The 24,739-nt window shown below is 35.7% G+C and overlaps 5 protein-coding genes across 9 annotated transcripts in view; all 5 read right to left on the minus strand.

Moving 5' to 3' along the window:
- Positions 1-5,680, minus strand: part of LOC126865713 (protein numb) — a 59,103-nt gene extending 53,423 nt beyond the window's left edge. Inside the window, exon 1 of one of the 2 annotated variants that reach the window (XM_050618547.1) lies at positions 5,292-5,680. The gene's annotated coding sequence lies outside the window, so the exon portion shown is untranslated. The remainder of the gene's footprint in view (positions 1-5,291) is intronic. The other variant, XM_050618546.1, reaches the window with a different exon arrangement.
- Positions 5,681-6,357: 677 nt separating this feature from the next.
- Positions 6,358-11,151, minus strand: LOC126865717 (cytoplasmic dynein 2 light intermediate chain 1). Of its 2 annotated transcripts, none has more exons than XM_050618558.1 (7): positions 11,003-11,151; positions 8,696-8,813; positions 8,503-8,604; positions 7,789-8,115; positions 7,530-7,687; positions 7,180-7,423; positions 6,358-6,985 (listed from the first exon to the last, which is right to left on the minus strand). In XM_050618558.1, the coding sequence occupies exons 1-7, from the start codon at positions 11,020-11,022 to the stop codon at positions 6,914-6,916; spliced, it is 1,041 nt and encodes a 346-aa protein (XP_050474515.1). In that variant the 5' UTR covers positions 11,023-11,151; the 3' UTR covers positions 6,358-6,913. The 2 variants fall into 2 exon arrangements, with proteins under 2 accessions (XP_050474515.1, XP_050474516.1); XM_050618559.1 differs by lacking the exon at positions 11,003-11,151 and adding an exon at positions 8,974-9,120.
- Positions 9,453-15,486, minus strand: LOC126865711 (vacuolar protein sorting-associated protein 54). The gene is made up of 13 exons (XM_050618540.1): positions 15,200-15,486; positions 14,378-14,756; positions 14,197-14,299; positions 13,939-14,102; positions 13,660-13,859; positions 13,409-13,594; positions 13,163-13,289; positions 12,802-13,056; positions 12,303-12,728; positions 11,956-12,236; positions 11,675-11,892; positions 11,391-11,604; positions 9,453-11,320 (listed from the first exon to the last, which is right to left on the minus strand). The coding sequence occupies exons 1-13, from the start codon at positions 15,295-15,297 to the stop codon at positions 11,059-11,061; spliced, it is 2,913 nt and encodes a 970-aa protein (XP_050474497.1). The 5' UTR covers positions 15,298-15,486; the 3' UTR covers positions 9,453-11,058.
- Positions 15,487-15,972: 486 nt separating this feature from the next.
- On the minus strand, positions 15,973-20,949 carry LOC126865562 (kelch-like protein 10). Its single transcript, XM_050618227.1, is given in 7 exon segments — positions 15,973-16,995; positions 17,430-17,634; positions 17,712-17,870; positions 17,955-18,124; positions 18,263-18,432; positions 18,545-18,997; positions 19,320-20,949. Coding segments are annotated over 7 exon segments (2,052 nt in total). The 5' UTR covers positions 19,938-20,949; the 3' UTR covers positions 15,973-16,718.
- Positions 20,950-21,034: 85 nt separating this feature from the next.
- LOC126865556 (mitochondrial basic amino acids transporter-like) lies at positions 21,035-24,711 on the minus strand. Of its 3 annotated transcripts, XM_050618214.1 has the most exons (4): positions 23,794-24,711; positions 23,353-23,586; positions 22,580-22,707; positions 21,035-22,350 (listed from the first exon to the last, which is right to left on the minus strand). In XM_050618214.1, exons 2-4 carry the CDS (start codon positions 23,384-23,386, stop codon positions 21,334-21,336), a joined length of 1,179 nt encoding a protein of 392 aa, XP_050474171.1. In that variant the 5' UTR covers positions 23,387-23,586; positions 23,794-24,711; the 3' UTR covers positions 21,035-21,333. The 3 variants fall into 3 exon arrangements, with proteins under 3 accessions (XP_050474171.1, XP_050474172.1, XP_050474173.1); XM_050618215.1 differs by lacking the exons at positions 23,353-23,586; positions 23,794-24,711 and having other exon boundaries at positions 22,488-22,622; XM_050618216.1 differs by lacking the exons at positions 22,580-22,707; positions 23,353-23,586; positions 23,794-24,711 and adding an exon at positions 22,483-22,526.
- Between the last annotated feature and the right edge of the window lie 28 nt (positions 24,712-24,739).

Consider the following 24,739-nt stretch of genomic DNA (forward strand, 5'->3'; position numbering starts at 1 on the left):
GCCCATTGCTACGTACAAAAGGGATGAACTTGAGCCCGAGTCCTGCTTTAATTTGTACGAAGCTATGGCAAATATGCGAAGACACGGCCGACGCGATGTTTTCAGCTGTGATTATTAAAGAAGGTCTTTGACAGCGACAATCTTTTCGTTGAACACGATAAAACAGCGACAAACTGCATACTCGGCTTATGAAATTTTTCCACGGCGCAGCGAGAAGATGATCGTGGCGTGAATTCCGTGAACGAAACATTTCGACTTGATGGAATTAAAACAATGCAAATGTAGCTTCTTTCAGAAATATGGAAACAAACAAATATTTCTCTTTCCTTTCAACTACCTTTACCTTTTTAGCTTCCCTTTTAGAAAAACTTTTTAATACACTGCGTGTAATTATGCAAATACACGTATATTTTATTATATTACGTATTTTACGTAAGTCGCCGATACTTCTATGCTATGCTAATTACACGATAATAATAATCGATCATACCTATATATATATATATATATATATATATATATATATATATCGTTCCGGTGGATTATGGCTATCTCTAATTACCACGCGTAATAGAATACAAATAATGAGTCGATCTTCTAAGCAAAAAGAAAAAGGGGAAACGGGGCAAAAGATGAAATAAAACGATAATATACGTGATATGATAATGAGATAATATACATAAGCGCATTTCCTGCATATTTATGGAATACACAGCTTGAAGTTCGAAGAGTCGAGGTTCGAACTTCGTACAATTGGACGTAGAATTAATAAACCTTCGAAGGACAATAGCATGGCCTATCTAATTGGATCGTAGGCTAAGGAAGCGTCGAGACAAAAGGCAAACTTAAGACATCGAAGGGACGAACAATTCTACCTACATTTTCGGTTTAATCTCTGTTATGAATACACAGTCATTGATTATTACTACAACTATTTTGTCCAACGATACGTCTGTGTAGGTATATTTATTTTTTATATTGGTTTTTTACAACCGGAGGTACTCAAATCCTAAAATTTCATCGCTGCACTGTACTAATGAAATAAAAATTCATATTTCTTCCAGAGATGAATTGTCTATAATTAAGGGATAAACATTTTTACGATACAATGCAACCTACGTTGCTCGAAAAACTCATCCTTAAAGTGTCAGACGCACGTTCCACGTTTTCAAAGCGTTCCCTAGGACAATGATCGAATTGTTCGGAGGATAACGAGCATTTGCTTCGTTATGGAATACAATTGACCCGGTTGCCACGTGGCACACACACGTATCTACGTGCCCTACAGTCTGTTGGAAGTATTTGTTCAATTTATCCGTAGTTACCCAGCAAGATCGTTATCGGACCTTTCATCGATTATTCGTTAAATCAACGCACGAATCGCGAGAAAATTTTGCGCTGCTCTGAGAAACAGCTTGCGTGAGAGTCCTTACAATTTCTTATATCTTGATGTTACGATTACGTAATATCAAATCGATGCGCATGAAATGTCGTTTCACCAATGTTTGAATCTTTTCAGGAATAACGCTAAGATTTTAACGCTATATCGAAGCTATATCGGTATTATTAATAAACAATATCACAAGAAGTTCTAAATCATCCAAATTCGTCCCTTGGACAAGAACAACGAACATTAATAATCTTTTGTAACAACTTTCTTAAAGACTGACGAATAACTGATACTACGTGCGAATATTCTCGGTAATAAGAGAAGATTTCATGGGAACTCTATCGTTTTAATATAGTAAACATACCTATAATTATATTTCGTTACATACTTTATGCGGTAGTTGATATGTATAGTCGAAGATATAAATATTAATGCCCAATAGATAATGTGAGACTAACGCGACTCACATTGTTCTTTGAGTGTCGTAATTTCAATAAAATTGCATGCGCTCTGTTTTGAAATAACTACAGTACTCTGAATGATATGCGAAAAATGTTAGTTTCGTAAGCAATAAATTGACTTGATCGTTTATTTCAATTGTGCTATATGTCCTCATGTAACTCATTTTATCTATAGAGTTACCAAATTATATACTTCGAATATATATTATGTATTATAAATATATAAAATATATTTCAAATTTTTTGCTCTTCGTTTTCAACACTCTCTCTCTGTTGTAAACTACGTTATACGTAAAAATGAAACCTATCTGAATATTTGTCGACACAATTACTTTCCAGAAACGAACAAAGAAGATCATAACGCTAATCGAAATCGAACCAACACGACTATGATTAATACAACGAGATAAGATTAAGAAATAAGTTTCGGTATCCTTCGGTTATCTACCTTTCTCACTGCCATCTTCGGTCAGATTCAGAGAGGCTTCCTTTCGTAATTACCGCTAGTTTCTCTCCTTTATCACGACCACTCGTAAATTATTCCTTTGCGAAAGGCAGGCATATTAAGTATCGCTTAGCACCGAAACAACTCTTGTTACAAACTAGATTTACTATCTATTCTTAACATGTTGTAGCATGTAGTATAGTGGAGTCGTTTAAGTTTCAAAGGTTAATTTGATTCACGTAATAAACATTTTAGTAGCGTAATTTTCAGCTGCGTATCAAAGTAATACCGTCGACGAGAAACGTTTTTGTCTTTATTCGCTAATTTTTGCTTGTACAACGCTCCCGTATGCAAATGTATTTTATATCTTTGGTTTTTCAGATATCAATGCTCCCACAGAGTGCTGTAGTTCGTCTCGTAAAAGATGTTAAGTGTATTTAGCTTCTGGCTCCGATAAGATCTTATCCACTGGTTACAATCTACCAAATTTAAATTTGTTCAATAAAAGATACAAACAGTTTGCAAAATGAAATCTTCGTCCGATAGCTATCTTCATCCTGATCTCATAGGCTAACGCATCCTTGGTAGTTCTTAGCGGGTAGTGGAGCGAGAAATTTTTGAGTAAAGCAAAGAAACAAATTCGAAATGTGATAAAGTAAGGGAACGTAGGAAGTAAACGAGGCATAGACTAAATGGCAGCTGTACCTCTTTTGGTGGAACTGGAACTGTGAAAAATATATACACGTTGCTTTAACATGGATCTATTACTCAAGATTTTGATCAGATCTTGACCCGATTTCGTGGACAATTTTTATTTCTCGCTAATTCTCGTGACTCTTTTTCACGAACAGAAAGTAATAGTTGCTTTTCTATTAACTATGTCAGTTTGAAGTCAACCTATTTTCAATTCATGTTAATTTATTAGCTGCGAAACAGGAATTAATTCGTCACTTGGGTATGATAATTTCGTTACGTAGAGTTTTTTTTTATCTTTTTACGCGTCGTCCACTTTGTTACAAATAACTAATGCTTTGCTCCTGTAGTGTATAGTTTGAGCAATCAATAAGGAGTTATAATTGAACGTCGAGCACAGTACCTACTGAGAAAAGTTAGCAATAGGTCTGTATATCGACCGATTCGACATTGTAATGCACGCTATATTTATCTGACTAAAGATGCAACAAACATTTCTGATATTAGGCTGGTATAGCTACTTCTTATGCAAGCACAAATGCAATACCTTTTACGTATTATACAACCCATATTTGGAATTATAGACTTATTTTTTGGAACAGATAGTTTTTCACTTCTGCACAGGACGCAGAGAAAGAAATGACTAAAATAACAATTAAGATAGTTAAAATTCTTGGGTCAAAATTTTATTCAGCTTCCATCGCTGTGATACGTGATTTTGGGCGCAATGCGTCCCATGCGTCCAAATACGAGATAATATTTCGAAATCTTCAACATTCTGCATAACTTATCGCTCGATTCTATATATATATATAGATACTTTTATACTAGACACTTTTATATTGTCATCTTAATCTTTTTATAGTTCTAAATATGATCCAATGGGTCGATCGCGATCGATTACTTAAAAGATTCCATCACCTGTACAATTCAGACGTTTAATAAAAATATCAAACGTTTCGCGATATTTAACATCAAACGTTTAGTCATATTATATTGTACATACGATCTCATCATTTCCATGCCAGATATGTAATTTCGCATACGATGCGTCTCGTCCTATCATACGTATATAATATAATTAAGTTAGATTTCCAATCTACATACTTCCGTATAAATCAGTGAATCAGAGAATAGCAGAATAAGTTGACACGCCAGTGATTGATCAGCATCTCCCAGACAAGCATGTTCAGACACAGAGTGTACAAATTCGGAAATAAATTTCTCCACCGGTATATTATATGCGTATATGTACAATGTACACTTGCATATAGAGCACCGCTATCAATACATATAAACATTCGAAACACTCTCGCGATAACTCAGTCGTCACGATGCGTGTAATTAATTCTCATTAAAGACTCGTTACCTTCTGCTCGTGAGTTACGGTACCAAAATCACGCTTAAACTGTTAACACGCGTTCGCGAACGCGATTAGGGAACCCTCTATGCTTTCTCCGCACGCACATGAAACTACGAAAGAACGCATCGGCCGTGTAAGTGATATTTAGTAGAATAGAAGCGCACTTATTCGGACGAGAACGTACTTAGTGCTCGATTAACCAAACTACTGTCGGTCGAATTCGTTTATGTACCTGGCCGTGAATTTCTATTATTTGAACAAAGAATGACGAAAGAACGATGGAAGAATTGGCAAACTCTAATTATATGAATTGTTTGTCGTGTAACGAGTTTAGATAAATTGAATTCTACTGCAGCGCCAAGGGAATGTTTTCTCCGAACCTGAAAAGTGGTCTTTTAGAATTTCACCGACTTATTTACTGAAAAAATGTTTGTGTCTTGAAACGAAATCTAACCACATTATCTAGCCTGTACGTCGACTTTGATGGAGCCTTTGACGTCTATGTCAATTAGTCGTTATTAAAAGTATACCTTCCTCGATAAATAGCCAGATAAGGTCCCTACTCGTGACCAGTTAGCGAAGCAGTATTGTATTTATGCGGGCCGATATTGATCATTGAAAAAACTTAATCCCGCAAATAAGAAAGATGCGTGCAAGAAGGACGACCAGATAACTGTCCAGACAGGGCGCGTTCACACCGGAATCGATAATCGCGAGAAGCAGTAGCAGGAGGGGGCGGTCTATGATCACCGCGATATACATTTCGAACATCGTGTCGGTCGGACGAGAACCAACCATCAATTCTTGGTTTTATCGATTCGACACGATCGAATTACCGAAGCCTGATTCGCAGTGACAGGTGTAACGATCAACGACACTGATCTGGGAGGAGCCAATCACTGACACCGACACCATGTCGATCTTGTTTTTTCAACTCACCTGTTCGAATCGTCGGTGCAACTCCGTTAACAAACGATTACGAAACTCGTGCGACACTTCTACACTGTCACGATCTTCCAGTGTCAAATCTTGCGGTATCGTTTCGTGAAGGTGGGGACACACAGAGCGCGACCGATCTATGGTTTGCGAGATAGTAAAAAAACGCGCGAATAACCAGAAGGATAGAATGCACGAGGTGGAAAAAGCAGTAGAGTAGAACGAAAGAGAAAGACAGAGGAGACAGCGAGGGAGGGAAAAGCGCCGGGAAGATAACAGTCGCGAATCGGTGGAACCACTAACGCAATAAAATTTGGTGTGGACAGTTGACACTGTTGGCTCGTTGCAGGGGCGCGACAAGCCCGGACAGAGCACACGGCACCGCGCGCGCCTCTATCACAGCGGCATTTTCACTGAGGAAACCGAGGCCAGAAAGCGAGAGGCCCGCGACGCAGCGAAAACCCCCCCAGTCGGATCCCGTTTTCGTAAACTCTCGACTCCGACTATCCGCGTATCGGGAGCGACCCGTGTACCTCGAGGCGCATGCGCATCGCACCGCAGCGCGCACGCGTCACCGTTCGCCGCCGCTGCTCTTATCAGCGCACTACTCCACTGTCGCTAGAAATCGGGAACCGTGCGACGACACCCTCCCCACCTTTCCCCTACGCTCTCGTTCTCGCTATACCCTATACCCTATACTCCCTTCGATTTCACGGTGAACCGCTGTTGGGAAAGGGCGAAACAACAGACGCGTGCGCGATGACACGAGTATGGGTAATTTCATCGCTACGGAGAATCGAAATCGTATGATTTGAATGATTGATTTCGAGGAAGATCAGTCGTTTTATTTCGATGAAAGTAAGTTCCAGTGAAACAACTTTAATACCGTGTCGTTAAATTAGTGTTAATATTACGGCGAATTTAAGATATTTTTCATCTAGTAGACGAATAATTTATTAATGGATTCATTCGTCGTAATTCTGTATATTCATAAAATTTCGTATGACCATTCTTCGACAAAACATTTGAATTTTAAAATAATCGCTTATTAGAAACCATAATATGCATATTCAGGAATAAAAGTACTTTAATTGATATATATACACATAGCTAGTTACAAATATCGATTTAATAGATTCATCGATTACTAATATTAATATTTTTGAATATTTTGCTCGTACAAGAATATTAAACTCAGTAGAATCATCGTACGATTACTTGTACAAGAATCTATACCATAACTCTTTTTAAACGCGATAAATACACTTTATCGTAAGCCTTATCGACGTTACCATTGTAGGCATTCATGCCTCTTGTAGTATAGCTTAACATGTGAACTAGAAAGAGCACAATGTCGCAAGCAGGATTTTGTAGATTCTACGTTGATGTAAACGTAAAAATGTAAAATAAGCCTTTTGAGTAAAATAAGATTTTCAGATAGTAACATGTTAAATACAAACTAGGTAAACTGAAATTTTTCGCTTGTCGGAGATTTCTTTCAATCTCAATAAGATCAAGTACGTGACAAACATGCATTAGGGGGATTTCTTTCGCTCGAAAGATCTCTTCCCCTTTTTACATGTACTTGTGATAAATCCATATGACGACACACAGGTTATCTAATTCTATGATGGATCCGGAATAGGAATTTGAGGTATTCGTCCTTCCAACATATCGTGAAGTAGAATATTGATTTCCTACAAATAAATTACTTTCAGTTTCTTGGATGAATAGTATTAGTAAAATTAAGCTAAAGACCGTAATAAGATTGCAATAGACAGCCATTTAAGATATTAATCTTGGAAGAGAAAAATCCTGTTTAAAAAAATTAAAAAAGAAAAACAAATTCTCTCCTTCCTTGCAACGTATAAATTAAATTACTCAGTGATACCTCTTCTCTCTGAGCTCGTAATCTGTCGATGATCGGTTCATTAAAGTTGGGGTCGTTACTTGGATCCTCCAGAATAATTTCGTTGCTTCTTGACTCTTGCGGTATACGAGTAACGTAAATCTGTTTGATGGTATCTAAGATAGCCGAAGGTCTGGTTTGAGGAAATTGCAAATCGATCGACGAGAGGGAGTCTGCACCGGCAGATATCGCTAATGGCTTCTCAAAATCTGTGCACTTGGTATCGCTGATTTGTAATTTTCAAGAAAAGGCAAAGTATATCGATTCAATGTCAAAACTTTGCAACATCAAAATATATAACTATTATTTTGATAATCAGTATAGAAACTTACGAAAATTGAATACCAAATCCATAGTGAGATAACAAGTCTTTAGTTCTTCGTAATAAAGATTTATCTTTTGCAGAATGATAATAGAGTCCTGCGCCTAAAACGTGAGCTGTAGCTCTTAATATTTTCCCAACTAATTCTATTTTATCCAAACTTAAATCCTATTTCAAAATCGTTAGATAATTTATTATTTCGTAATAGTTTTCAATTTAATAACCATCTATAACGATATATTTTACATTGGAAAATATGCTTAAGATACCTTAAATTGATCATATTTTCCACCAATAAGGCAAAGTTTCATCGGAAATGGATCGACTTCTCTTTCCACCGCTTTTTTTCGTTCTTTAATACGCTGTTGTTTGAGTTCCTGAATTATTTTATCGTCATAACTCATTTTCATTGCATTTCGAACTACCGAGAAAGCTTCTTCGAAAGTGGTCCATAAAATCTCCGGTTGCGATAAATCCAACATAATCAATACCGTGACATGATGAGGAGAATGAGTCAAAGACGAACCTGTCATTGCGGCTGATACTAATGAAGAAGTTAAATGTCCTACTTCCCAAACATGCACGATATTTTTTATCTGCGCCGATAATAAGAATTAAACAAGAAATAAAGATACAGTTAAATATTTGTCGTCATCGTCATAACGTGTGTACACAGTTACATAATAACATGTTTTGTCTTTTTTTATTTCTACTGTTTCTAAATACATTTTCGATTTGTTATTTTAATTATTGATATACTATGATTATTTATATTTTAGTGAATGAAATATTCTTAACTGATTCTTGCGAATAAATGATACTTTCTGCGCTGTAACGTATACGACTGATATATTTCTTATTTATTTTCTATTCAATTAATTTAATTTTAACTTTCTCTAAACATTATTCGAAATTTGTATACTTAATTTCATACTTATTTGTTATTTGAATGATATGGTATCATAAAATAAATGAAAACTTACTAAACTCTTCCCAGCTTTACGTCCAAAAGAATAATCCATCGCGATAGTTGGTTTCGGTGCCTCATCTTTTTCGAGAAATCGATGTACGATCGTAGTTTTACCCTAAGAATACATATTTCTTCTTCATAATTATAAGTACGTAATTTTTATCGATAGATCATTATTTAATAGTTTTAATCAATTTATTACATACGACCCTCTTGCTACCAACAATGATAAATGAACGTTCATGTGTTTCAATTGGATTAGTCTTACGGTGTTGCTCTTCTTCTAAACAAAGACGCAAAGCGTGATCTCTAACATTTTGTTCGCTAAAACATAACCACGTAATATCTATGTATTTTCATTGTCTGCATTAGTGTTCATAAATGTACAAAATATTCGACATTTTAAAAATATATAATTAAAATATTTCAAGTTAACGTAAATGTTAATAACTTGCAGTATATGTACATATTAATAGATACATACGAATTTTGATCTGTCATTTTATTTTTGACCCAAAGATTTCGAACAAATGTTTACAAATATTATAATAATCGCACAGTGATGTAAGTATATTTTCTATATCGTTCTGTACTTAGATAGGTTATGAAAATGTTTTGATTTTCGTTGTTATAGCAACTGAGCAATGGAATGTTTCATTCATAAAATTGATAGATAAATAAAATTCAAGATTTCCTTTTATCTGGCGAAATGAAGACGTTTAATATGTTATATATTGAAGTAGTTATATTTTCTTATTTCTACATACATATCCAACAAGGCATCACGAATTTCGACGATTAAATTTACAAGATTACTTTTTACATTAATTAATCGCGGTCACTTTCTTGCTAATTTAAAATTTCTTTTGTTAGAGAAACTTGTTTTAGGTGTCTCTATTATACCACAATGCTTTTGCTTTTTTCTTTAAATAAATTGTTTATGAATTAGAAAAATACAAGAAATTATTGTAGTGTCTTTATTTATGTACAAAATGGACTAGATGAAGTTAATAACGGAATGCACCATATACCAGATATTTATAATAAATTAAAACTACTCTAAACAAACATAATTTCAGAAAGTCATATAAGCCTGCCACATCGTAACTGTATAATTTATTAGTAACTGAAGAATATTAGCTATTAGTAACCTTATCTTTGGTTATGAGGTTGAAAGAAATATTTACAATCCATTATAAAATCCCCATTACAATGTAATTAAGCTGTAATTTATAATTCTTTTCAGTATCTTTGAATAGAAATAAACACACGTGATAAGAAATTAAACGTTACTTGAAATGGAGTATTTTTTAATCTTTTTGCAAGTTATTACTTAGGTTTTTGCAATTGTAGTTTTATGATATATACGTTTGTTGCATATACATATACATTCATATGCAAAAAAGAATATGAGAGACAGGGTATTTCAAAAACTTTGATAAAAATCCCCATATTAATATATTCTAATAAAGAATATGTTCAACAGTAAGATATGCTTACTATTTAGAAATTAGTCATTCAATAATCTGTCAATAAAAACAGATTAATGTGAACAGTATGCTATATATAAAAATGTTTAAATAATCATTGTCGCAATCTATCTGTCAACGTACTCTTTATAATCAGTTCGAGTAATGAACACAGCAATAAAAGCAGTCATATTTCATCTTTCATTATTCTTATGCATATTTTAGGTCTTGATACGTTTCATTAACAAAATGTATAAATTTCTAATTTCTTATTCTGTAATATTATATTTAAAAAAAATTCTAATTTTGAAGAATAAAAGATATCCAAATAACGCATGAATAGTTATGGAAAAAATGAACAAGTAATTTAGTACCTATCTTGGTCCTTCTACTGCATGCTTACTTTTGCGTACATGCTAAATTCAATTCATTTGAATCATTTCATTAATAACAAATTTCTGACATGCTTACTATTGTATTCAATTGCAAATAAACTTCGTATATTTAATCTTATTGGTATGGAAGAAAATAATTTTCTACTATTTGTATAGATTTCTTTGTGTAGTTATTCATACTTACATATGAAATTTTATATTTGAACACTATGGCATATAAGATTACTTGGGAGACGCAAAATATGTGTAATCGAATATTAGTAATCTTGTTAACTTACAATTTGTATTGAGATGTCAACAAACAATACAAGTAATATCATATTTTTTTAAACAAAACCGATTATTATTTACACATATTTTTAAAATATTGAATAGAGCATTTTATAAAAATGCTGCTTGTTAATTCTTCATATATATATATATACATATATATATTTATATAAGAATATATTATATATATGTATATACATACACATATTAATATTATCAAACCATAATCTTGTATTCCATACAACCTTATAAATAAAATAATTAGACATATTTATATGGATAATTTCAATACAAGCCACATTTTTAAAAATCCGTCAAAACGTTAATAATCACTGAGATGTAACGCATGTGAAGGAAGACTGTAATAAAGATTAGTCACCTTTTTCTACAATATTTCATTGCTTCTATTATGCAATATATCACGCGCTCTGCATGTTATCTGGTCCATATATCACTCATCCAATTGTCATCTAATTCATTAGTTGGTAACACTTTTAATTTTCGTAATGCCTCTAGATAAAATGTAAGTTCAGATGTGACTACACCATGCTGTGGACCACCGTTATTCACTATATTCATTTTGACTAATTGTTCTCTAAGTTTTTCTTTGAAGGATATATTTACTGTACGATATAGAGTTTGTACTTCAACTGCTGGAAGAATTCCAGAAACTGCTTCGTGTAATTTCATTAAATAACTGTAATTAGAAATTTCAGATGTATAGTAATTATAGTTATAATAAAATAATTGAATCGTGTAATGGTTACCTAGAAATATTTCTAAATGATTTTGATGGTACTGGTGGTCTTGCAGTCCATTTTGATATTTGACCACCTAGTAGATTGTCGACAATAGTAAGAATTTTGCTTTCAATTTCTTTCACATGTGCACGGATATCTTTTTCAACGCTATCCAGTAATGCAACGCCACCGCTTATACTAGATGCACCAAGTCCACGACCAGGTTTTTGTTCTGCAAACGCTAGAAGAAAATTCTAGTATTAATATCATAATCGTAACGTAAGTTGAATGCTAAGTAAGAATCAACTTACTTTGAAAGTGTGATTTAACATAAGGCATAAACCACAAAATTAGTTTCAAACTTCGTGCTGCTAATACAAGTATTGTACTAGTAATAGTCTTTAAACCAGCAACTTGCATTGCTCCAGCTCCAAGGACAAGTTGACAACAACGTGAATTGTAATGCCGCAGTAATTCAGCTAAATGTCTTCCAATTGTTCCTGATAAAGCTATCAGTTCACTGCCAGTTCTAAAAATAAAATTTCAATGAGCGTTTCACAAAATATTCATAGATGTAGAATTAAAATGTTACCTGCAATATTCGTGTATCATTTGTATAAGCATTAAAGCTGTACCAACAATGGCATATTTTTCATCTTCTATCATAATGAAGTTTTGGACATTATCCTTCTTGACTTTATCATCAACTTTAAATAGATTCGGTGGAAAAGCTTTGTTTTCATATACATATGTTACTAATGACTGAAATTCTGGTGGTACATCAGCTTGTTTCCACCGCTCAGATTCTAATAAAAGGGTAAGCTTTGTCTTAAGCTCAGTATGAAATCTTTGAATGAATTTACCTGCTTGTGCCTATAAAAAATATTATATTAGAAACTATAAGTTATAAAATATAATTTATATATAAGCAGCACACACCTTAAACGCAGATCGTAAACCTGTGCATTGTTTACCACAGAGTTTCTCGCAAGTTTCTGTAAACTCTTCAACTAAATTGGCTAGTTGACATACTTGAGCTGTTGTTGCCCTTTTGCTCAACCATGATGATTTATCATTCCAATTTTGATATTCTTTTTCTTCTTGTTTATTATTTGAATTTTCATTGTTTAGTTTCTCTTTTTCGCTTTGTAATCTATCTTTATCATTTGTACCTGCAGAAAGCAGATTTCCCATTCGCTCATGACAATAATCACAAATCGAAGTTATCATATCATTGAGTTTTATCGTTACTCGCGAATGTTCTGCTTGAGTTAATAAGCAATCGGGAATCGTATCATCGAATGATCCGTCACGTACTCGGCCTGCCGCTAAGTCTACTGTATCTCGCATTACATCGTGAACAGCCTAGGAATGTGTATTGTGTCAAAAGATTATATTTTATTAAAGAATAATTTTCAAAATATGATGTAGTATATACCTTAACTCGTAACAAGAGGAATGTTAAAGATTGTATAGCATTGTGAAGTAATGTCAATCTTTCCGCGAGGGAAAGTCCACCAACTTCTAAAGCTGCAGCTTGTTGATCACTGCAACAATCACTCGCTGCTAAAGCTTCTATGACCCTCTGTTTTGTTACAGCTCGGACCGTTGTTACAGCTTCCTCTTTGTAAGTATCCACAAATTGAAAATGTTTTTGCCGTAGGAGACCAGAAATGATGGAAACAAGTTTATCCTGTTCGTTGAGGATGTACAAATGATCTCACTGGGAAGAGATGCATGAAGGTTTGTTTGCTACAAACTAAGTATGTAAAATTTGTAAAAATTTTACATATACTTACACCATCCAAAACTGTATTTTCCTCGCCTAATGGTCTGTTTAAATCTGCAGTTGCATATCTTTGAAATTCTGTAGATAACATTTTATCAACAAGTTTTTCCATTTCTGTCAATTGAGAGCTTAAATGTCTAAGCAAGACAGAAAAAAGGTAAATAAGACATATATATATAAATATATATATATATCTATATATATGCACATGTATATATTTATCTTATTAGCAGAATATTTATTTATATAAATATACCTAAAACTATGTACTCCATTCAATTCCTGTAAAAGTATTTCTTGTGTTGTAGCAATGAGATCTAAGGCTGCAACATAATCGGGTGTAGATAACAACAGTTGTATCATTGGTTGACTTTGGTGTACCGTAGCCATAAGTTTCAGCTTTTCTTGAACCAATAATCGATTAGATCTCGCTCGTTCCAACCTAGAAATATATCCAAATAAAAATTGATATAATACCGTGAAACGTCAAATAATTTGATAATTCACCTTAAAATTTCCAAAGAATCATTGACTAGATGCTTATCAACTTGGTGTATATTTTTTCTAAGGGCTTTCAAAACTGTGATAGTTTGTGTAAGTTGCTCCATTAGGGCGTCGTGAGAAGTCATAGCATGGAAAAATGCTTGAGATTTGGAAGCAACTTGCTCTGCTATTCTAACTTCAACAACATCTAAATAATGACTTAGCTATTCCACAAACAAATTTAAAATACATTATTGATTTTAATTCTTGTATTTTATGCAATATTTAATATCACTGGTATACCTTCTCTTGCATTTGTTTTACATTCAGAACTATATTAGAATCCTCATTTAATAATCCATTTTTGGCAAATGGAAATACAGCATAAAAATTATCTTTCTGAGAAAGATCCAAATTAGGTATCAAGAAGATTTTTGGGATATTAGATAAATCAAATTGCATTTGATCTGTAAATTTTCAATTTAAGAATTCTATATCATGTAACAAAAAAAAAAAAATATCGCTATTTCATTATAATATTTATATAAATACTATATTTACCTAAAGATTTAACTTTTCTTAAACTTGGGAAATTTTGTAACAACTCGTTAGGCGTAGTCGATTTATTGGCATTTGAATTCATACGAGAATGTTTTCGGTATCTCTGTAATAAAGACGATCTTTAGATTAGTTATATTTCGGTGGAATAAGTATATCACTTTTAAGCATATGTATTAATTACCCTTGTAATTTTCTTTAAATATGATTCAAAATGTTGCATCGTGATTTCAGGAAGGTAAGGACTTTTAGGTATATCGACTTTCTCTACGAATCCGTCTCCCCAAGTACGAGTTAAAAAGTTACTTTGTTTTCCTTTGAAAGGATCATTTAAAACAGCTGGTAAATTCTGTGCTGCGGAATACACAGTCCATGAGGAAGAAGGCTCTGACAATTGACCGTTGCTTTTACGTTGTTGTTGCATCGTTGCGTGCTTAGTAGCATGTGCTATATAATCTTTGTCAGAAACACCTTCCACAGGAAGACTAGTGCATACTCCATTATAACCATAAAGGCACACAAACGAACCTCCTTCCCTAGAACAATGCTGATCTCTTAAATGTCTGAAATCAAATTACATACTGGCGGTTAATAACATTTAACGTTTAAGTTGTACAGAAGCCAAACTAATCAACCAAATTACGGTCAATCGCTTAGTGTTTGAAAAATTAAACATTAATCGCGTGTATTTTAAGAAGTATCAAAATTAAAAAGTTTTCAGAAATTGAAATTGATCAGTTCAGTTTCCGAGTAGTTCATTTGTTGCTATATTATACTTTCTGGGTGTGTAATTTATTTTATAAAATCTATATTCGGATCCGCGAGCGATATAATTAATTTTTCATGCGATTTAGATACAAGTTAAGTACGATACAATACGTGTACAAAACTTATCGAGAATTTTAAATGATTTGTACTGTCCAGGTTATTAAAAATGCACCAAAGTTAGAGCCATTTTTTACAAGATATTTTTTATGACAAATAGATCAGGGACAGGTGGACCCACCTTATGAAATCTTCTATTTGCTTGAACGTAAGGTTAGTACAATATTCACAAATCAGAACGGTAGGTAGCGATTCGGATACTTTCACGACTTTCGCCATTTTCCATTTGCAACTTTACTTCGCCATTCTGTCACCGATTTGTATAATTTACAGCACATCGAAGTCCGCAAACGGTAATTAAACTTTTGACAACTACTTCGTAACTCTACTTATTCCCTATCGTTCAGCGTCGAACACACGTCGAACATAGTCTCGCTCTTTACTCTTTAACAAATATAACACGTTTCACAATTCATACTGACCAACAAACAACGAAAAGTTCCTAGATATACTACTTCCAAATGTCCCAGAATTAGTTACAGATATATAATATATTTTTGCGCACAAACTACAAACAAAATAGTTTGCGTTACGTTCTACAAGGAGTTTTATATAAACGAACAAAAATCACGGAAATATAAAACATATATATGTGTGTGCATATTGAACAACAGGTATCTAATATTGTAACAGACGTAAGCGCTTACTTAATTTTTTGAAACCAGTTCTTAAATTTGATGAGATATGGAAAAAGTATATGTCCGAATTACATAGATCACGAAAGCGTTATATGATTTTATCTATAATTACAAATTCTTTTAATTTGAGCACAATCTAAAAACACTTGTATAGCAATTGATAAAAAAAAAAAGAGAGAAACAGCTGTTTCGATCAATATGAACGATTTTTGAAAAACACAGAAACATCGATACAAAGTAAAAGCTGCGTAATTTGTTTGTTAATTTCTTTTTATTGATCGTTGTAAAGTTCCATTTCAGCAGTTTTAGTCGATATTCTTCATCGACTTTAAAAATATATATCGTAGATCGTGCCTTTCTCTTTATTAGAATTGGCTTTCTCACGCACACATATAATTCGTTTGTATGTATACAATCGTTCAATAAACTTGGTAAAAAAATTGCATCACAAAAACAGGCAATAAAAATATGTCTCGTATAAAAAAATAAAACACATGTCGGTTAACAAACTCCGGTAAACACGAATCTGAAAATATTATCCTGTTTTAACAAGCATGCTATCGATTCTAAAATTCCATTTCAAAAAGCTATCCCTTTTTTTTATCGTTAACAACAGGATATTTTACGCTATGTAAATCTTTCATAATCGTTACATTTTCTCGTCTTTAGGATCTTTAGGATCACGTTTAAGATTTACTCTACCACCGGAAATTTGCAAGGAGACTACGATTATATTAAAAGAGACATTTCGAAATCGAAAAAAATGAGATTGTTTCATCCTCGACATTTGCCAGCATTACTCTCAACAAATTGAAGATATAAAATCTGTAAAACGTTCTCTTGTTAATACGGATGCCATCAATCGCGTTAGCATTTTCTTCCAACATAATCGTAGGCTAATTAAATCGTTTTGAACATTCGTTGTTCCATTACTTCGATTATCGTCCGTTCGACTGACCGTAAAACCTATAGTCCTATAAATATTTCCTTAAATCTTTATCGTTAATTTTGTCGATTCTCGTTGCTGGAACTAGTATTTTGAGGCATCGGTGGTGGTGTGGGTATCTCGTTGTTGAAAGAATTTTCGCTATTTTGCTGGATTTGATCTTGTTGAGGTTGATGTTGACTGCGGTGAACTTCCAATGCTAACAGTTTCTGTCGTTTCTCCTCCATCAAACGTTCACGGTGTTTATGAATGTAGTCGTTTACGTTTGGTAAACCCATGATTACGCAGGCTGATAACGCTGAACGATATACGTTCATGTCTGTTGCTTCGTACCTGTAGGAAGCGATCGAATCAGATAGTTGAACGAACCAGACTCTTAATACATGGTATGAAAATTCCGAATTTCTAACGATAGAAATTTGTAACGATAGAAAGTAAAGAGGGCATAACGAGCGTAACATCGTCGTCGCTATTTTTACACGATTTTCTGCCTCTCATTTTCTCGAGAAAGAATCTATAACGACACTTTTTAAAGGTTCGACACTTTCGAAGAAGCAGCGATCGACTCCGAGGTATCCATTCGCGCGTGAATAAAATAAAAAATGTGATCAGAGGAAAATATCTTCTTTTTAAAGGCACATCAAGAGCAATAATTTGTGTTCAGAATTCCATTTATACAGATTATGGTGGCAAATCTGTTCAACGCAAATATACGAAGAGAAGAGAAACAAGATTAGAACGATTTAAAAGAATTTTCGTATCCTCACCACTCGTTCGTTTTTTCGTCGTAACACTCGACGTGATATATCGTGGTAACACCGTTGAATCCACCAATGGCAAAAATCATGTCGTCGATCACTTCGATCGCGAAATTACTACGCGAATTGTACATATCAGGGATCGGGCTCCAAATATCCGTCGCAGGGTTGTATTTCTCTCCGCTGCACATTCTTGATATTCCATTGAAACCCCCTAGAAAAATGAATTGCCATTCAATCGGTAAGAAATGCGCAGAAAAGAATTCTTTTGATAAGGATTTGAATGATTACCAATAACGTATACGTTGTTGTGATAAGCTATACAGGATACTCCACTCCTACGCGATCTCATCGGAGCTATCATAGTCCACTGATTGGTTTCTGGATCGTACACCTCGGCGGAATTTAAACATTCGTGGCCATTGAAACCGCCCGTGATGTAAATTTTGTCTATATTAGTAGCGATAGTTAGTATTAGTTAGATTAGCTATGTATGTATAGGGCAGAAAGAAAGCGATTAAGACGGAGTCGTACCATTCAAAGTAGTTGCACTGGCATCCGATCTTTGACAATTCATGGGTGCTATCAAGGACCATTGGTTCGTCTTATAGTTGTAACGTTCCGCGGTGCTTTGTCGATAATATCCGTCGTATCCTCCCATCGCGTAAATTAGATCGTTGAGTACGGCAACGCTAACGTAACACCTAAGATTTCAGATAATTTGTTCGAGAAGATATTCATCGTGTGGAAATTTTTGACAAAATTTCACGATCGAACACATCCGTTAGAAGGGAATCGAACGTTTTTTATACAGTTTAGTTTTCAAATTTGATCTTTGTAACCTTCTGGCGTTCATCGGAGCGACTTCTCTCCATATTTTAGTGACAGCGTTGAAGCAACGACAACTGTTGAAATAGTCTGCACCGTCGAAACCACCGATCACGTAAATATTAAAACCGACCACCGCAGTTCCATGATACGCACGAGGTCCGATCGGATCTACTTCTTCCACCTTTATTTTTTCATCATTTTACATAGTTACGATTATTTCCTCGTTAAACGCGAAACGACCTAACAACTGTTATTTAAAAGCGTAATCTACTTCAACTTAATGAAATATCTACCTTGACCCATCGATCCGCTCTGGTATCGTAGGTTTCTATGAAATTTGTAGGACTTCTGCCACTCCATCCACCTATAGCGAACAGTATTTCATGGGGAACTCTCGGTCGCGCTATTTTCGGCGTTGGTACCTCTCCATCCTTTTGTGTAATAATCTCCAAATCGTACAAGAATTTCAAGGTTTCGATAATGATGGGTCGACAGGCTTCGTTTCCAGTAACATACGGATGATCTTTAACATTTTCGAGAAAAAATTGCGTATCCAAGAGGCCAAGGCGAATATTCTTCATCAGATCGACGATAAATTCTTTTCGAGATTGAGGATCGTAGTCGATCCATTTTAATACCAGTTCCCAAACCGTGTCCTCGCTCTTAACATTGAGTTCGTCGGCTCCGATCAGAGCGGTTAGCTCTTCGATCGGTAAGTCGAGAATTTCCTCGCTTCGTTGAGCTACCTGCATCGAATCGAACCGTCGCTGTGATTGTTTGTTACGCCGAGTTCGCGGACGATAAGGACAAAAAGCCGAAGAATCGATCGAGTATAAAATACTAATTTTATTATGTCACTGACGACATTCAATTTTGATACGACTCACCAGTAACGTCGCTACACTTTTTTCCTTTAGAACGAAATATTTTATTTCCCAAGAGAAAGATCGCAGACATTTGTCAATTTGTCGAAAGGAAAAGGTAAAGGGCCGCGTGAACGTTATCAAAGTTAAAAGCGTCATCAGGCGCTATGGAAGAATCTTAACAAAGTAACGAAAGCGTAATGACCTGTACAAAATGTCTCATAACGTAACGATACGCGCTGTTTTCCAATCCTTTGCAGAAATGTTCCCTTGCGAACCTCATGATGCTGATGCAATTCTCCGGCGCTAGATTTTGTTTGAGATACTCGCAACAGAAATCGAGAACGCCGAGAATATTTAGGTAATCGGCGGTGACCAGCAGCTGACACACGTTCTCGTTATTTACGTTGATGGAACGCAAGTACGCGTATTCGAGAAGCAGATTCATCATATTGCTACTGACACCAGGCAGAAGCACGTCGGTTTTCTCGCGCGAGTGCAACGTGGTCGTGAATAAAGTTCTACAAATGATCGATACGATATTAAAAAATACATAATACGTAATATGGTAGCATATTGTGTGCAATTATAGAGACCTAAAATACGGACTGCAAGCTGACAAAATGGCACGGTGAATCGGAAACACGCCTCCATCTTCGAGCCTTAAGACCGCGTCGCAGAGAAGGTTGTTTTGTCGGAAGTCGTAAAGCGATTGCATCGCTTGCGTGCTCATACATCGGCCACCGCTTTCGGCAATCAGTCGTTGCGTGTTGGTTTCGTGCAAATCGATATCCCTGCTGTTGTCGTTCGAGTCTACATCCATATCAAATTTCCTCAAAATTCGGCCACGAATCTGTTCGAGGATCCGCGACGACAAAGGTGGAGAAACACTTTATCCAGTTCCGACGATCGTGCGACGCTTGAAAATTTTCTAATCGTATCTTTTATTTTAACGATTAACGATTTCCATCCCTTGAATACTTTTCGTATTTCTTTTTAAATAGTAGACAATTGATATAGAAGTAAGTAAGGTAATTCACGATAATGAAAAGTAATTTACCGAGACGAACGTTTGATCCGTTCGTTCGTTCGTTACGAATCGTCTAAAATTGTCATTGATCGTATAATCGAATTAGTTTCTTTATCGATTAACTAACGAATAATCGTGATCATACCTGTGAAACGAAGAATACCGGTCACTTGGTTAATTTTCAAATCGTCCAAGAGGTTAGAGTTTCCAGTGCTTGGCAATGATTTTTATCGATTAGACGGTGCAATTTTTACGATTTTTACTCTTCGAAACTCGATCGAGCAAATACTATTGATCGTAATCGACGGTCGAGTTACGATTCGGTACCGATTGTAGTGGAAAATGTCTTTGACTGATACTTGTACGCGTTGCAATTTCGTATGTGTCAAAAATGATTCTGACACGTGGACGGACGGACTCGAAGACCAGAAATTGTACGATGAAGATTTAAAAAAAAGAAGGGAAACGATGCGGAGTGGAGCGGAGGAGATGGGTGGCAGACAGATACAAACTATTTTGTGTGATTTTAAAAGAGAGTAAATGTCGCCTCTGGCTGTGACATAGGTCTTACATGTCCGCCGTTCAGTCTAGGACTGTCTTCTAACAAATGAGCACTTTGATGGCAAGATTCAAGATAGTTATATTATAGTAGGAAGATCGGGCTTGTAAACCGGCTTTTAATTCATTTATGGAAATATTTAGCGCGCGATTTCGATAAATGTGCGACAACCGAGGAAATAATTTACGAATATGGAAAAGAGATATTTGACGAAATATGTAAGACGAAGATATGTAATAGTGGGAATTTAGTCGTAGGTCGATGCTTTTTGGAATTTCATACGTATATATCAAAGATAATGTCACGTTGAAATCCATTAAACACGATAAGGTTAACGTTCATGGAGCGGTTCGAAGCTCTTTATTTCGAGGAAAATTATTTGAGAAAAATGGTTGCTGGATAACGGCAGCAGCAACAGCAACAACAATAACAACAACAACGACGACGACGGCAACAACAACAACAACAAACAAAATCATAACACGAATATAAAAATAAAATAAATTCTCGAGAGTCAGTCGAATTACGTCACATATCACCTCTCAACGATATATTTTCATCGGTACTTTCGTCAGTTTTGTTTATAAAACTAGTACATTTCTAAGATTTCTGAAACTCAGAAAATCGTGTTTAGCGTCTTACAGTTCTGTCCACTTTCTTCTCAACAAGTTCTTTCGAATTTTCGACATCCTCCTTGGATGTCGTCGGTTTCTCATCCTCTTCTCTGCCAAATTTGTCTCCTCGAGTTTGTTCCCCGCACTTGACCCCTTCCTTTGTCCATTTCTCGTTATCCTTGTACTGGACGGACCACTCTAGCTTCAACTCGTCCGTGGACGTCATCGACAACGTGGAATATGGTAATCCACGAGTCGCCATTCTTCTGGACACGCTGGTTAAAAAATTGTTCCACTGTTCCAAGAAGGGTTCGCGCATATCCAGACTCTCGCCGATCGATTCCATCGATATCTGTTCTTCTTCTTTCTTCGTTTCCACGTTCTCTCGACCCAACAGTCGGAAAGTCCACATGACTGCGGTGAACGTCACGGCATTTGTTGGAAACGCCCTGACGATGGTCGAGCTGAGTCCTCTGTACAGGCAAGAGTATCCTTCCGTTTTCACCGACTGTCTCACACAGTCGATCAATCCGGCGTAACGATTTCCATCTGCTTGAATTCGGGATTTGATCACGTCCAGAGGATAAGAGATCACCCAAGAAGCGGTGCCAGCCAGTCCTCCGGCTAACAACATGCGCGGCGTCGAAACAGGAACGTTATCCGGCATTTTGGTCAAAGCTTCGTACACGAGGAAGTAGACACCGAAACTTGGAGCTTCTCTGAGTAACGTGACGTTCAAGCCTTTGAATACGCCGCGGTATCCTTCGCGCGTGTACGCGTGTTTGAGACATTGCAGCGGACCTGAGAATCGAGCGGCGGAGGCTTGCAGTTGCATACGTGTTTTTGCTAGTTCAATGGGACTGCAAATGGGACTTTGAACAATCCCTGCTAAGGCACCAGCGGCGAAGTAGGAGGTCAACGAGGCAGGATCGGGTATGTATTTTTGGGTTTGACCGTAGACGCCAAAGATCACGGCGTTCACCAATGCCACGCCTGCCAGCGGAGACGACATACCCCGGTAAAGTCCTGCTACCTAGAACAATTAGTCGTATCGATTGGAACTCGAGAATTGTATTAAAATTTGATGATCGATCGATTTATCGTACGACGAGAATTAATTCCAATCGTATCTTAACAGTAGCTAATAGCTGTTAACAGTTTTTACTTCACTTTATGTTATTAAAAAATATTCGTCTCTGACTATTCTTGCGATCAGTGCTATCCTTCGATCGTTAGTTTCTTGATTTGCGTGTATAAAATACCGATTCTTTTGCGAGTAACGTCCGAAAGCAATCCCAGTTGCCTTTGTACTTCGGGTTGCGATAGTCTTGCGTTTGCATGTGCACTTTGATCGTGTCCAAAGGATATCCCACCACAATACCGGCGCACCCTAAAACAAATTATTTCACGCTTGTATTTTTCCTGCAACATTTTATTCTATGGTTATTGTATAGATTATTCGGCGAAACGAAGATATTTTAATCGTGAAAGAAATGGAAGAAAAATAAAAATGTTCGCCATTCTTATTCTCGCCTCCCGTCACCAACCTTTTATCCGCCGATAAAATTCAATCACATACGTTACATTCTCTTCTGCGCAAAGCTAACAAATTATCAATGAAAGCAATCGTAACGATCGTTTTTACGACGAGAATTATAATCGTTCGACACGTTGTACATCGAAGACCGTAGATTGTTTGTTATCCTCTAGCGGCATTATTTTTATAATTTTATAGTCGCTCGTAAATATTCATTTTATTCGAAAGATTTTCGTCTTTTTGCAAGATTCGTTGTACACGCTTAACGTTATTCAACGACGACATCGCGTATAAGAAAAGAAATTCTTTTGCACGCGATTTCTACTCAAAAGTTTAGAAACGCGTTGTTAAATGTGATAATTCGGGACGTGAAAGTCTCCAGTCTCTTACAAAAAATTTAATCGTCGAAACAAAAGTGAGATTGGCACATAAAAATTTCGAGATTGTAGCAGCATTAAGAAAAAATGCAAATGAAATTGAACGAAGCGAATTATCTACCTCCCACACATCCGGCGAAAAAGTCCAGGGCCATTCTCGTCTATTGCTTATCTCTACCCGTTTCTTCCACCCGTAAGGTGATCGTGAATTCTGCACGTTGTTATTTTCGTAAAATCTTTCCGTTACGTTTGTTAAGGAAGCATGGACGCAAATACAAATCGCAGATCGGCTCGTTCTCGCTATTGGATAAGTGGAATCCATGTAAGATTGATCACAGTTTTGTCGTACTCGTGCCTGCAACGTGAATTTCCATTAAAATTCTCCCGCAACTTATAAATAAATATACAATCTTCTTCGAACAAATTTCCTGTCACGAAATCAAATTCGTTTGGATAACAACGAGCGTGTAATTTTAATCGGAAAGAATGGTTTCAAGCGATGAAACGAGAAGAAACGCGGACAAACGCGATTTCCATAATGACAAAGCCAATATCCACTTACCGAGTAGTAAAGCATCGCTACATCTCAAGTGGGCCGAACTAACGTACGTGTTGATTCGTTCTCTATAGCGTTTTGACTCGCTTAATTGGAAATTCGTTTCTATTTTAACTAGAAATCTTTGGAGAGAAGACAAGTTTCTTCCATGCTCTTGCGATCGAACACAATTTTTCACAGATACTAACGTTTCAACGAGTTTCTTGCCTTTCTTGGAGCAAAGATCATACTCGAATTATCATCATTTTGTTGCTCTACCAATATTAAAATCTTCGCTATATTACGACAGGGTTAATAACTCTCGCGCATCCCCACGTGACTTATTATCGCTAAGACACAGTATGAGGGTCAAACGTTGATAACAGCACGTCCAATCAAATTATTTGGGCGTTCGTTGGCGTCTATTGGCGTTCATATTTGGTAAACAGTTACTCGGGCTCGATTACATTGCCGCGATTTGATTATTATTAATCGTATTAAGAATGGACGAACGACGTTAAACAGCGGTAGAAGCTTCAAGAAGAGCTATTTGCTTCGGAAAATTTTTCATTTTATTGTATTTTCCGATTTCGCTTAACAACGATATATCTGTGAACGACCTTATCGTAAATTTTGTGGAACGTAACTGGTTAATTTTACACTATTTCTTCTACGAAATTGTGATTCGATTCGTAAATTTTAATGAATGAGAGAATGTAACTTTCTCTGCTCCACGTTGTCTCGATGATATCTACTGCGCGATATATCGCGCATTTTAAAGTCGATGGAAACGAATGGCCGAGTGTTCATCTTGTATGTATTGCAACGACAAATTGCTGATCATTACAAATCATTTTTATGCGACTAGAAAGATCACGCTCCCGACTTATCATCTTTTTGCGTCTTTTATTCTCTTGATATTACAATAAAATTAAAATAAACGTTTTACTTTAACTTTAGGCTGTTACATTTT

Source organism: Bombus huntii, chromosome 5, assembly GCF_024542735.1.
Source record: "Bombus huntii isolate Logan2020A chromosome 5, iyBomHunt1.1, whole genome shotgun sequence".
Classification (NCBI taxonomy): domain Eukaryota; kingdom Metazoa; phylum Arthropoda; class Insecta; order Hymenoptera; family Apidae; genus Bombus; species Bombus huntii.

Bases quoted from the DNA above. Each gene is read 5' to 3' on its own strand.
- LOC126865717 (XM_050618558.1), bottom strand. From the start codon at position 11,022: ATGAAATATTGTAGAAAAAG. The intron at 8,814-11,002 runs GTGACTAATCTT...GTTATGTTTTAG, and splicing joins ATGAAATATTGTAGAAAAAG to CGAACAAAATGTTAGAGATC. The intron at 8,116-8,502 runs GTAAGTTTTCAT...TTATCGGCGCAG, and splicing joins GTAAAGCTGGGAAGAGTTTA to ATAAAAAATATCGTGCATGT.
- LOC126865711 (XM_050618540.1), bottom strand. From the start codon at position 15,297: ATGGCGAAAGTCGTGAAAGTATCCGAATCGCTACCTACCGTTCTGATT. The intron at 13,057-13,162 runs GTAAGTATATGT...CTCAACGAACAG, and splicing joins AAAATACAGTTTTGGATGGT to GATAAACTTGTTTCCATCAT. The intron at 11,893-11,955 runs GTAACATTTTAA...TTTTATTTTTAG, and splicing joins ATGATACACGAATATTGCAG to AACTGGCAGTGAACTGATAG.
- LOC126865556 (XM_050618214.1), bottom strand. From the start codon at position 23,386: ATGGCCCTGGACTTTTTCGCCGGATGTGTGGGAG. The intron at 22,708-23,352 runs GTAGATAATTCG...AATTTGTTTTAG, and splicing joins TTTCGCCGGATGTGTGGGAG to GGTGCGCCGGTATTGTGGTG. The intron at 22,351-22,579 runs GTATTTTATACA...TAATTGTTCTAG, and splicing joins CGTTACTCGCAAAAGAATCG to GTAGCAGGACTTTACCGGGG.